The following is a 14092-nucleotide window of genomic DNA, read 5'->3' on the forward strand; positions in this document are numbered from 1 at the left end:
CTCACCAATCTATCCAAAGTACTATCATATACAAAAACTGTTAAGTTGTGTTTCAACTTTCAAGTATACTAGATTCTCAGAGTAATCCATCTCAAATACTATCAACAAGTATTTAAATCTTTTGGCCCAAAACCCAACAAACTGAAGATCCAATAAACAAAAAAATACATAGATGTGTTTGGTTCGAATTTCTTAATTTACCGGTTTGAAATATAAACCGGTTTGGTTAAAATGAGTTAAAACAAAAACGAGAGTCACGGTTCTTCGCTTTTCCCAATACAAACGCAGAGATATCGTGATCTCTTCAACTCATATCACTTCCGGCGATCTCTCTATCTCTCCGTCGTTCAATGGACGCCGTCGTCCACGCTTGTCCACTCTCCATCACGCGCCTACGCGCACCGCCCTCCGCTTCTTCTCCAACTCTTATCCCGCCGAGATTCCTCTCCATCCACTCCACCTTCTCTCCCACTCTCAGCTCCCTCTCCAAATCCCGAGGTCCTTCAGCCTCCTCCGCCGGCGCCACGTTGATGGCGAAGTCTTCTTCGGTATGCTCTTTTGCGTGCGTCTTAGGGTTTCGGGAATTTCGATAGACCAGGTTGTTTAGGTTATTAGATTCGTCTTTTTTTCACTAGGATTGAATGTATACTTAGATCGAACATGGTGAAGTTGCATTTGATCCTTGAATAAATGTTGTACAAGTAACTAAGGGGGTTTGGTTCGAGCTTATAGGATGTATTTTTGAATGCTACTGTAGCCAAGAAGTGGAGTGTACACTGTTGGTGAGTTCATGACCAAGAAGGATGACTTGCATGTGGTCAAACCTACCACCACTGTTGATGAAGGTATCACTGATTATAAAACTGAATTACAAAATGACTGTTACTGTAGCCAAGAACTGATGTGTATTATGTCACATTTATCTTATATTAATTCAAAATAATTTTTAATAAATATATATAAATAGATATATAGTTGCTGTACCTGTATATTTTTTTTTTTTACTGTTTTCCGTCTCCCCTTTTCTGTCTCTGTATCTGTCTCTCAGATTGCATGTTATAGTGTGTTTTTGTAATTCAATTTTGTAACCATCTCTTTTGTTCCCTTCTCTACAGCTCTAGAAATCCTTGTGGAGAATAGGATTACAGGATTTCCTGTGATAGACCAAGACTGGAAGCTGGTTAGTATCACTTTTGTATGCCTTTACTCATGAGTCCAAACCTAATCCTTGTTGCTGCAGGTTGGGCTTGTTTCAGATTATGATTTGTTGGCTTTGGACTCCATCTCTGGTAAATGGGCCAGCTATCACCTCCTCAATGTATTTGGTTTCCTTTGTTTTCAAAGATATTTTTAGTTTGGGTGGAGAAAGATGAAAGCTACTTGATCACATGGTGGTATAAGATAGAAATATCAATGTTATGATGATGATCTTGTGTCTCATTTGTTGCTAGATAGCACGCTCAAACGTGGAATGATCAAAAAGCTTCTTCTCTAACCTTTCAAATCTTATTTACTGTTTTTCTTGCTTATCTCTATAGGTAGTGGAAGTACAGAAAATGCCATGTTCCCTGAGGTTGACAGCACCTGGAAAGTATGTGGCCCTCTCTTTTCTTTATTAACAATTTGAACCCTGAATGATTTTCAGTTCACTCAATTCATATGTTTTTCTCACGTTATCAGCAGTAGATTCTGTGAATTGAACTTTTCGAAGAAGTTGTTTTGACTTAATTGAGTCGATTACCATTGCACATAATTTCATCTTATTGCCTTCAACTCAGCTCCCTTTACAAAATTATGTTAATGTTACATTCAGAGTTCTCTAGTTTAAGTAGACAGAACTCTGGATTAAATGTTGACATAATAAAACTTCTCAATTAATTGTTTCTATGCGTCTCTTGTTTTTTGTATCTTGTAATCTTTTTTTGTATTTTATCGTACTGATCTTGGAAAGAAGACATTTGCAGACTTTCAACGCAGTGCAAAAGCTACTAAGCAAAACCAATGGGAAGCTTGTTGGAGATTTAATGACACCAGCTCCAGTTGTTGTTGAGGAAAATACCAATCTTGAAGATGCTGCTAAGTTACTGTCTTTACCTTTATTTCCATTGCCATCATTTATTTTCTTCTATCTTACATTCTTCTCTAACTTGATCTTCTTGTTCCGTTTTCCCACTAGAATCTTGCTCGAGACCAAATATCGCCGGCTCCCTGTGGTAGATTCTGATGGCAAATTGGTAAGAGAAATTTAACATCTACCTATATTTCATACTTAGTTTGCATTACATCGTTTCTCTCATGCATCGCTTATCCTTTTTATATTCCTCCAAATAAAAGGTTGGAATTATCACTAGAGGAAACGTGGTTAGAGCCGCACTTCAAATAAAGCGCACTGGTGATAGGAACGCTTGAATAAGATACAAACAAAAACCAAGAAAATAGGTTGTAGAGAAGAACTCAACATGGATCAAACATTATCCAGATAATAAGAGTGAGTACTAAACAGTGTACCTTGTACTAGAATTATATTAACTTGTATTACAAGAGTTCCGCATCTTATGTCGGTCACAAGGAACTCAGCTTTTGTTGAATTTTGTCTGGTAAGTGGTAAGTACACTACTTGCTTTTTTTACAGAATCAGCTTCTCTTTTTGTTTGATAGGTTAGGTTATCAGATTCTTTGGGTATTTGATTCTCATCCAATTATGCTTTACAAATTATATGTAATTTATTAAAAACAAAATTTAAAAATAACTTTAGTAGTTACGATAATAGAGATAGAGAGAGCTTTAGTTGTTAAGATCGGACAAGTTAAAAGGAGACCCACTTACCATATTTGCCTTGTAAGACACTCTGTGTCTCTGCTGCTTCATCTCCTACTCCAAACACCCACTTCTGTTTCCTTAAGTATCCTGCTTCTTCTGCTGCTATGCACTCACCGACGTGTTTCCATCCGAATTTTAAATATTGTACATAACATCATACTAACCGTACTGAAGAGTTCGAACACAATCAAACATCTAACACTTTAAATTTAAACTTTGAGTACGATGATTTAAATTTAGAGATGAGTGATTGAGTGAAAACTATTTATAGAAACATACCACTACACTAGTAGTTAAAATCAGTAATCACAAACTCAGTAAAGAGGTGCATGTTAGCAACCTCCGCGCATCATACAGACAAAACATTCTCTAAAAATCTAACTTCTACAACGTTTTGTGTTTTTTGGGTGGATTCCTTTCCTAATCGTCCTCAGAAGTTTCCGGGTCGGGTAATTTGTTTAAATCGACAGCTTCCCATGACCCGTTACACCTCTTATCCTTACTACTACACTCATGCTGACCATCATTAAGGCGATAATCACTATGATTAACACTATGATCATCATCCACGTAATCATGATTACCACGTTGATACTGTTGATGATGATGATGACGACGATTGCCTCCCGCCGCTTCTAACGCATCCACTTGCGCTCCAACCTCCGCTGCTTTTCTCCTTATGTAAGCCGCCGACATATCCCCACCACCGTTTCCTCCCGCTACCGTAACGCCGGCTAAAAGCTCCGGGAAGTTAAGCCGAGCAGACGGACCTCGGAGATAGAACACCGCCGTGTCGTAAGCTCTCGCCGCCGCCTCGGGAGTTGAGTAAGAGCCAAGCCAGATCCTAGACCGTTTGTTAGGCTCTCTAATCTCCGCCACCCACTTCCCCCACTTCCTCATCCTTATCCCTTTATACGGTTTCTCTCTCTTCCTCGTCGCCGCCGGCGCCGCAACCGTCGAAGTAGGAACAGCCGCCGCCACTTCCATCACTGTCTCCATGTGGGTTTTCGCCGGAGATTCCAAGAAACAACGAAAGAATCAACTTTCTATCCGATCTAGAGAGGATGTGATATTGACGGCGAAGCGATTACATGCGCAGGGAGGTTGATGAACACGTGGGCCAAGAAGAGATGAGAGGAACACGAAACAGCATAAGAGTAGTTCAAAAAACCACCGACACTAATCTCTTAACTACTTTCTCATATATATTTTTTCTTTACTTTTATTTTCGCTTCTCTCTAACAGAGACAACAATCATCTTCCACGATATATATAGCGAAAATAGTATTTATTGTTTGGACGGAAATTAAATATTAGTGTTAAATACGCGCATGCACCTTTTTTTAATAAGTTCGACGGCTCTTTCCATTGGACGGTTATAAAATTAATTTCTATATACTATCAGCGTTACTATATTAATTCCACAATTTATTTTGTGAAAGTCTATGCCAGTTTCTTATTCCTTAGCTCTCTAATAGATAAACTATAATCATTTTCTAAATGAAATTAAGTTACAATGTAGAGTCTTGAAAAAAATTCTACTGATTGAAAAAATAAAAAAGTGAAAAAGAAAAAGAAACGATTATTAGTAAAAAAATACTCTACATAATTGGGGAGACTTTACCACTGGTTCACTTATGTTTTATCATTTAATTTTTAATATGTAATTAAATAACACAAATATATTCATGAGATACCCAAGTGGGTGTCTAAACACTAATGATATTTTTATTTTGATATTGGAGTATGTGGTTTAAATTTGAAAATGTCAAATAGTGTAAAAATGAAACTGTTACCCAAATAAAAAGAAAATTTGAAAATACAAGTAAATAGATGATATTTATTGCTTGCATGGAATAGGAATAGTATTTGACGTAAGGGAGGTGGGTCGTTGTTGTGGAATTTTGGAAACAATAATAAATGGCGGTTTTAATTTAATATTTTTAAAATTATACAGAAATGTTCAATAATACGATGGATTTACCTTATTAATTAATTTTTTGAATTAAAATATTAAATAGGGAAGAGGCGGTAATGACACGCGTGTCTCCTCCTGTTCGGGGGACAAGTTAGTGGGATTTCTGAAGTGTTTTCTTTTGTCTTTTCTTATCTCCTATGTTTATTAATTGTCTTATTTTACAATTTCAATATTTTATGCAAAATTATAATTTTCTTAGGATTTATATTCAGTCATTATGTATAGTTATTATAGATATAATAGCCACGTCGAAAAAAAAGATATAATAGCCACTTTCTACCACTCCTTGTTTTTTTTTACCATTTGGAATTTGTTAAGTTTTCCAAATTTTCTTAAATTGTGGTTATGATTAAATCTTGAAATTTCCTCTGGTATCTAACCTAATGTAGTTCATCTGAAAAAGTCACCGTGAATTCCAATCGTGAGCATTACCTAAATTATTGCAAACAACAAATGTCATTAGTCACAATAACTCTAGAAAGTTCTCTTACAAGAATAGAATTTTTTTTCTAAAAAAATATCAAAATAAAAAAGTTTACGTCGGTGGTCGGTGGGCATTGTATATGGCGTTTGGAAATAGACGTTCTATCCACGCAATAGCGATGTACTTGATTTTATAATGCTGCCCTTCTAAAGATAATCCTCGATGGGATTTAAGGCCATAATCGACACTCAAGAGGATATATTTACACTTCACAGCATTGTAAGGTTAGTTCTGTGATCATCTCAAATGGAAACAGTTAAAACAGTCAAACTATATGACCAATCATATTTTATAGTATATTTTATAATTAGTATAATTATTTAAAAATAATATGTAATACTTCATCCGTTCCCGAAAGTAAGATATTTTAGGTTTTTTACTTGTTCTACAAAGATAGATTTTCCATATGTTTAATGTACTTTTTTATATTTTTAAGAAACATTAAATAAAAATATTTGAATTGATTAAATTTCATTGGTGAAAAGTTATTGGAAAATGAATAACAAAATAAAAGAAAAATTAAATTATAAATATTTATTGAATTCTTAATAAGCGTGAACACTTTAGAAAATCTTACTTTCGGGAACAGAGAGAGATTAATATTTAAGAATGTAGATTTTAAATCTTTGTCTTTTTGGCTAAAACAGCATATTCTTTAGTTTTCAAAATATAGTTTAAAAAAGTTTTTGATGTTTTAATGTAGATGATATTTTCATATTCTAACGTAATTTTTAACTTTATCAAAAATGTGTAATCAATAATATTTTATAGTCTATTTTGTAACTAATTAAATAAATTTTAATTAATATTTTAATGATGTTATTATGTAGACGACAAGTTTTTAATAGTTGTACATTGTTCTAAAATTTCATATATTTTGAAATAGAGAAAGTATATTTTAAAGAAATAGAGTATTTAGAAAGAGTGAGTATGTCCAATGCCTGAGCCACACTACACATTAAGAACAATTATATTCTAAGCCTCAATGTTATAGCACCAAACTAATAAAATATAGTCATAATTCATATTTTCGAAAACTTGAATGCGTTGTAGATCGACTTTTCAATTGGAACCATGTGACTTTGCGTGTTATATTAGTTGTTATTTCTGGTTTGACAAAAAAAAATTAGTTGTTATTCTCTCTGGTTCTGAATAAGTGTTACTTTGACATTTTTCACGCATATAAAGAAAATAGCAGAAATATATGTGAGTTGTTATTAATTATACATTTATGACCAATTGTATTTAAGATAAATAAGATGATTTATAAAACTAATGCAGTTTTTAATTAATTTTCAGATGAAAGTAAATATAATTTACATTAAAATTGTAAAATGACAATTTTTATAACACGAAAGAAAAATTAAAATAGCACTTATTTTGAAATAGACAGAGTATTTCGGTATGCTAATTCAATTGTTTACTGTAGTGTTGTGGAGGCTGAACGAAAGTTTTGGCTTTTGGTTTGTCATCTGGTCGAAACTATAAACTGATCAAACAAGTTTAAATAACTAAACCAACTTTTAAAAAACAAATTTTATATAATTAACCGGTTGACAATTTGGTTCGGTTTGACAAACAAAAAAACGTTATGCTTAAGACGTATCAACCAAATTAATCGAATAAATCAAAATATATATCAATCTTGTTTTAATTTGAAAGAAATAATAACATCCAAAATTGAATTAAATTATTCAAATTTCAAATTGAATAACTGAAATTTAGTTCAATTAACTTTGGAAGTATTATTGAACACTGAAAAAATCGAAAAATTGAATAATCTAAAAACATATATACCAAATACAGTTTTCAATTAATTTCAGTACATTGATTAGATATATGTGTTCCAGTTCAAATATGTGCATCGTTGGGTTTAAATGTATATTTATATATCTAATTTGATGTCAAATACAAATTTATTTTAAACCAAATATTTTGTAAACGGGTTGAATTTTCTCTGTTTTAGTATTTTTTTTGTTTTTGGTAAAATATGTTACAGTAATTTACAGCATATTTTCCTCTCTCTCTCTATATATGATTTTAGCCAGTACGTCATCAAAAGCGGTTTTACGTGTGAGTATGTCATAGGATGGCTTGGATTCATATCCAAAAAAATCCAATAATAAGAAAGTAATTCATAAGTACAAGTAGGTCCATTTTGTACATAAATATTATGTGACCGACATTGATGTCATGACAAACATAAATCGTAATGGTTTAAGATTGGTTATACTTATATACTAGATAGTAATCCGCGCCTCGCGCGGAATGAGGCATATGTATCATTGCTTAAAGTTATATACTACGATTTTGTAAGACATAAGTATATATTTGAAGAGAAAGTGAAAATACCAGAAATTCTGGTTTTTTAGTGGAACAATAACATTTGAAAAGTAATACCATAACTTCCTTAAATAAATAAAATATAGTTATTTTTATTATATAAAAAAATTTAAGAGAAAAGAAATTGAATGTGATTCCACCCTTTAAACACACATAATTTGTTTTAATATAAAAACCAAAATAACATAATTAATTGATACGATAAGAAATTATAGTCTAAATTTTTTTTGAAGTTTAATCAAAATGCACGGAACTGAATCCTGAAAGTAAAAAAAAATCATATATGTTAACATATAGTAACTATATCAAATTTAAATTAATTTTATACTCACATTGATTAAAAAATAGTTCTTTATTTGAGGAATCTGAGGATCAAATAAAATATCCAAAAAGTCTTTAAAAGGTATTAAATTTCTGAAGCGATCTATAAGAAATTCAATTCTGATCCTAAACATAATTTTTTTTTTGCCATAGTTACTAATAGAGATAACTAATATTCATTAAAAAATCTTACCATTACCCCTCTCAATTGACCACCATAGTTTGAGTACACAAATTAAATATCCTACGATTTCTACACTGCGATCTATAAGAAGTCATTTTAGTATATTGTCCTTATCAGTGAGATTTATATGTAATGGTCAGTTTATTTTTCTTGCATGATAATAAGAAAACAATCGTTATATCTTGAATTATGGTTTCCACTCTCTAGCTTTTGAATTCCACGAATAAGTTTTCTTGGCGCCACAACCCAAAAATTTGAGCCTTACACTATCGTGACTTAACTTATTATTCTCCATCCAGACAATAAACTTGGATTTTACTTTCTCGTGGATAATTTTTTCCAAAGGCTGCTCAATGACTGTAAATACTATATATGTCACTGTTATATTCACATTGTTCGGCCACTTTAGTCTTGCTGGAATTCGCAATTTTTTTGGAGTCCTGATACATATTTTATGAGATACATCAGATTTAGATCTATAATGAAGAGTACAATAAGCGTAGAGAAAGGAAGATCACTTACATCTTCGTACAGAAAAGTCACATGCAGTATTATGTGTAGAAGATGGCTCATTCTTCTATGTGTACCGTGCCTTCACAGAATAGAAAATATGATAAGACTAAAAATATAAAAAGATAACGGAAAGAAGGATCCAAACCATACTTTTTTTTATTTCCCAAACATACTTTGACGGCTGCATGGTTTGAGTGTTTTTAAATAAGCTTGGGATAATTTTCTAACAATTATGTAGTTCTTTAGAAATGATCACCAAATATTTTGAAGAAGAAGGGTATATATATCCTTTACCATTGCTAAATATTCTCTTGACATATTGCGTAAATCTTGTATAATTGATACAATAATTTTAGACACTTCCCCAAGTTAAGAATATTTTAGTTTATAATAGGGGATAAGATTATTAATAGTTTAAATGCACGTACAATAATATTATATTCGATTTTAAAAAGGACAAAATATATTTGATCTCTTCTGTTTATTGTACTTGTATATAGTATGTGCTATAACAATTTGTATAGGATATTTTATAATAAGGGATATATTCATATTTACAAAGCTATAGACTACATCCATGGAAAATAAACTTTACATAAATAATGATTCCTTTTAAGGTATTTTATATTGCCCAAATATATTAGATAACTTCAACCAATTATGTCATATAAAAGTTTATAGACGATCTGTAAATTAGTATAAAATCGACCCGATCAGACAAAATATGATAAGAGGGTTTATATTAAAAACGACCAACATATGCTTAGAGTACGTAAAAATGTTAAAAAATAAAACACTTCAGACTTCTAAAATTGTTAAACATAACCCAAAAACCAAGCATAATACGAAGATTAAAACAATTAAAATACTTATAACAATAAAAGAGAAAAGCCTATCTTCATTGTAGACAGGTTTCCAATAATTCTTCAGCCACTATTTTCAGTCTTCACTTTCTTAATCGAATCCCAATGTCGATGTTCGTTAACAGTGCTCCTGTAGATAGCTGCCTCTAAACTTTCGATATGGGATCCTTCACGTTTAGCAGTTGTCTTCAGATTAGACTTAGAGCCATGCACAGAACTACCAGCTATCAGAACAGAACCCTGAAACACACGAATTGTTATGTAGATAATAAAAGGTCTACAAGTTAAAACAAAATTTCTAATAGTCAATAAATATATTACCTCTGAGTCTTCAGAACAATTGGAAAATCTGGGTAGAACGTATTTGAACGTCCCTAATAATATCAAATTAAAAATCAAGATCATAATATAAAATCACTCTATTAAGTCCTTGGGTAGTTACTCATAAGAAATATACCTTAGGATAAGAGGACACGTCAAGAAAGATTCGTATCTCTTTATGTAAATAGTATTTTCAAGAACACTCCTTACGTACGTTTCGTGATGTTCCTAGTGGGCAAGCGAGATGGTGAAGAAGGCGTCGTTTTAAGCAATCCAAGACGGTCGGTCCCAAATCGCCTGAGGACTGACGTTCGAAATATACCGGAGGAGTCGCTAGGAAGTCTCCTGTAGTAACCGGAAGTTGATGAGAATGATGATCGCTGAGCAAAACTGACGAAAAGCTTCCTTCTCTTTTATACATGACCATGGCTTTGTACAAAAATGGAATCAAGCCTTCCATTTCTTCTCTTTTTTTCTTTTCGATTGGGATTCTTTGATGTTTTCTCTTTCTGAAATAGAAGATCGTCGATGCGCCTGCTTTACAAAATCTCTTTCTTTATAACCTTAGTAAAGAACGTCGATCACCCTCATATCGTCTTCTTCTCTGCTTCTGATACCCATCGATGCGCCTTGTATCAAGGACATGGAACGTCGACTGCTCAAGGACATGGAAAAAGAGTTTGCCAAAAAAAATCATCAAAAAAGGAAACATTTAATGGTTTCACATTAAATGATTTTGTGAGAATCGATGTGTGCGCGACACGTAAGCAAAAAAGAGAATGGAGCCTTCTCATGCATCCTTGAAAAAACAACTAAGAGATAATTAAGGAAAGCCTTAAAAAATGCTTCTCCTTTAATATATAGGGGATGAAGCCATCAGGTACACTGCAATATCTTACTTTTGCTAGTACTATTTCATAACAGTGACAAAAGTGTAATCAAACAAATTTCATAACCAGACATTTTTAACAGAATGTTTCGGATCTTTCGATCTTGATTTATAAATGGAACGGATCGGGCAACACTCAGACAATACATAATTTAGAACATTTATATCGGTGAATCTTTCACCAGAATCACTCACCAATTATATTAAAATTATTCAAAAAACTGAAATATTTATCAGTCCTTAAGTCTTGCACACTATATACTTCTGTTTTCATATATACAAATTAGTTTCGCACACTTTACACACTTCTGTTTACAGAAGAATAGTTTTTGTCGTAACAACAGTAGATAATTTGTTGGATAAAAATATATAACTAAAACCTTTTTCTATAACTAAAACCACATTTTAACTATAAGGTGATGGTGTACTGGTAGTAAGACTTTGGGTTGCTAAGCAATCTGGGTTCGAAAGCACTCCACTACACTTTAACTTGTGGCCACATAAATATAGGTGGTCCATTTGAATAGCTAGAGTGAGAGTCCATCCGTGGAGCTCACCAGCTTTTAAAAATTAGCCTGAGTCTTTTCATAACTTTGAGATATCCACATGATTAAATAAAAAAAAAACTAAAAACACTTTTACATGATAAATCTTTTTATCACGATATAATAAAAAAAAAATCATAAAGACAGATTTGACCAACATGAAACTGTTTCACATTCACTCTTAGCATAATATAGTAAAATGTTAATGTCTTCATCTACAAATATACTAAGGTCATGATTATTGCACAAACCCTTAGTGGGATTCTTATTTTTATTTTATTTTTTTTGTCTGAAATATTTAAAAAAAAAAAAAAAATTGCATGCCGTCACGTGTCGGTGGAGCTTGCAAACAGTTGAATAGCCCCTTCAAAGTCGGTTCTTATTTGGCGACTTGTGGAACCGTTTTTTACTACTTTGTGGGTCTCTTCTCTTTTAAGATTCGCGTAAAAGACCGCCATAAAAATGTTCTAAGGTTACAAAGTTTCTAAGGTTGATTACTCAATACAGCGTCACAGCAACAAAACAGTTAATATGTCGACATCTCTTTTCATTTTCTTATTTTGGATGCTAGTGAATAGTCAAGAAAAACATGCTATTTCTCCACGAGAAGTATCGTATCCTCCCATATGTCTCCCAAACTATGACCTCATTCCAGATGTCTCTGAAATAAAAGTTCGAAATCTATTTATCCATGAAAGTATATCATAACTCTTATATATCCCCAAAATAAAAGTTTGAAAGCCATAACCCCATAAAATTAAATTACTCAGTTTAAACCAATAAACTAAAACCATTTTGATTAATTAAACCAGTTTTTGATCAATAAAGACCTCGTTAAGATCAGACTACACCTATAAACTGAAACTGTTTTGGTTAATTAATCTGATAATGGTTTATAATTTGTGGTTTGATTGATGTAATCTGATCTTAACCGGTTTTTATTGATCTAAAACTTTTTTAATTAACTAAAACGGTTTTAGTTTATTGGTTTAAACCGAGTAATTTAATTTTATGGGATTGTGGCTTTCGAACTTTTATTTCGGGGATATATAAGAGTTATGATATACTTTCATGGATAAATAACTTTCGAACTTTTATTTCGGAGACATATGGGATGAGGTCATAGTTTGGGAGACATATAGGAGGATACAATACTTTTTGTGGAGAAATAGCCCGTTTTCCCAAATACTAATTAGCGTATATCGTATAAATAATAATGCATTGGGGATTAGCTGTGAACTGGTTGGCACATGACGTGCCAAATTACCCAAAATTTAAATTTTATTTTATCTTTTGGGAGACATACAACAGAAGCAAATACTTGAATCGATAAGGGACCACAAACATATTTAGTTTACGTATCTTTTTGTTAAACCATGATAATTCTGTAATAGACTAAACGTAGACATATATAGTGGATCCATCAATTTACGGTGATGTTTTAGAAAGTGAAAAGGACATTAATTCGTGCCTTTTCTCTCGACTTAGAGTCATTTTAATGATTTTATACATAGAACATGTATCTGTACGAGTTTACACACACATGTATGCTTACGCAATTTGAACCGAGTTTACCTGATGCGCGTAATAAATACAGTCTATAACTCATTTTATCAAACTTGGTGTTACGTATGAACCTAAAGGCTTGCAGGTATTTCAGCCACGTCAAAAGGAATTCTTGTTTTTGGTTGAAAATGTATTAGTGAGTGTCTCCACAATCATCGTAACTTGGTGTTGCATATGAACCTAAAGGCTTGCAGGTATTTCATACACTGCTTCTACTAGTGAGTGTCTCCACAAACGTCGTTACTATAATATCATTGTTATACTTCACTACTCTTATAGAGGAAGTATTATGTTGTAATCAGAATGTAGAAGCAAACAAGTCGATGTATCACCATCATCATCATTCATACAGTCTGTTCTTTCGGTATGTGTAAGTTGTACCTTATATTTTATATGATGATAACTAACCTTAGTATTCTGTTGTTATATGGACGCATGTGTAAACAAGAAAAGACTATATTTTTCGTTAAAGGTATTTTATTAGTTTATTATTAACTTCTGAAATCGAACTGTATAAGAGCATCCACAATGGTGAACTCCTTCTTAGAGTCTTTAGGAGTATTATATGTTCTTTTTTTGAATAGTTAAAGACTCAAATAAAAATAGTGTGTTCAATGGTGGTTTCCAAGTTGGAGTCTTTAGGAATAAAAAAATAATTGTTTTTTTATTCTGTGAAATTTAATTTTTATTTATTGCATGATTAAAATATAAAGATACAATAATTAAACATAAAAATACAATAATTATTAATCTTCATCAGCAAATTTGTTCCAAGTATGCTCAATTAAATCATTTTTCAAATGATCATGTATACGCCTATCCCGAACATCATTCCGAATGCCAAACATATTATTGAGATTTGTAGGCCTGTCTGTTTCCACCTGTGAAGTTCTGGTGACGTCTCCTTCTTCAAATTCAGATATATCATAACGAATGTATCCATCCCGTTCATTTTCGACTATCATATTGTGTAGTATGATACATGCTCTCATAATCTTCTCTATCTTTTTTTGTCCAACGAAAGAGCCGGGTTTCTCACAATCGCAAATCGAGATTGCAATACTCCAAAAGCCCGCTCCACATCTTTTCGGGTTGCTTTTTGAACTTTAGCAAATAACTCTTGTTTAGGAGATTGAGAGAGTGTGATATATTGGATAAATGTTGACCATTTTGAATATATATCGTCTGTGAGGTAGTACGCCAACATATACATGTGTTCGTTGACCACGTACTTTACCTTAGGAGCTCGACCTTCTAAAATGTC

General features: G+C 32.4%; 2 protein-coding genes and 1 pseudogene across 2 annotated transcripts; 1 reads left to right on the forward strand and 2 right to left on the reverse strand.

Annotated features, from left to right (window-relative positions):
- Nucleotides 1–234: 234 nt before the first annotated feature.
- On the forward strand, nucleotides 235–2673 carry LOC103862526 (CBS domain-containing protein CBSX1, chloroplastic). Its single transcript, XM_009140234.3, has 8 exons — nucleotides 235–548; nucleotides 758–845; nucleotides 1116–1180; nucleotides 1241–1289; nucleotides 1539–1591; nucleotides 1965–2080; nucleotides 2177–2234; nucleotides 2335–2673. Exons 1-8 carry the CDS (start codon nucleotides 351–353, stop codon nucleotides 2407–2409), a joined length of 702 nt encoding a protein of 233 aa, XP_009138482.1. The 5' UTR covers nucleotides 235–350; the 3' UTR covers nucleotides 2410–2673.
- Nucleotides 2674–3071: 398 nt separating this feature from the next.
- LOC103862527 (ethylene-responsive transcription factor RAP2-10) lies at nucleotides 3072–4629 on the reverse strand. The gene has a single exon (XM_009140235.3). The coding sequence runs from the start codon at nucleotides 3818–3820 to the stop codon at nucleotides 3242–3244; it is 579 nt and encodes a 192-aa protein (XP_009138483.1). The 5' UTR covers nucleotides 3821–4629; the 3' UTR covers nucleotides 3072–3241.
- A 1034-nt stretch (nucleotides 4630–5663) lies between these two features.
- On the reverse strand, nucleotides 5664–10306 carry LOC103838110 (annotated as a pseudogene).
- Between the last annotated feature and the right edge of the window lie 3786 nt (nucleotides 10307–14092).

This window comes from Brassica rapa, chromosome A03, assembly GCF_000309985.2.
Source record: "Brassica rapa cultivar Chiifu-401-42 chromosome A03, CAAS_Brap_v3.01, whole genome shotgun sequence".
Classification (NCBI taxonomy): domain Eukaryota; kingdom Viridiplantae; phylum Streptophyta; class Magnoliopsida; order Brassicales; family Brassicaceae; genus Brassica; species Brassica rapa.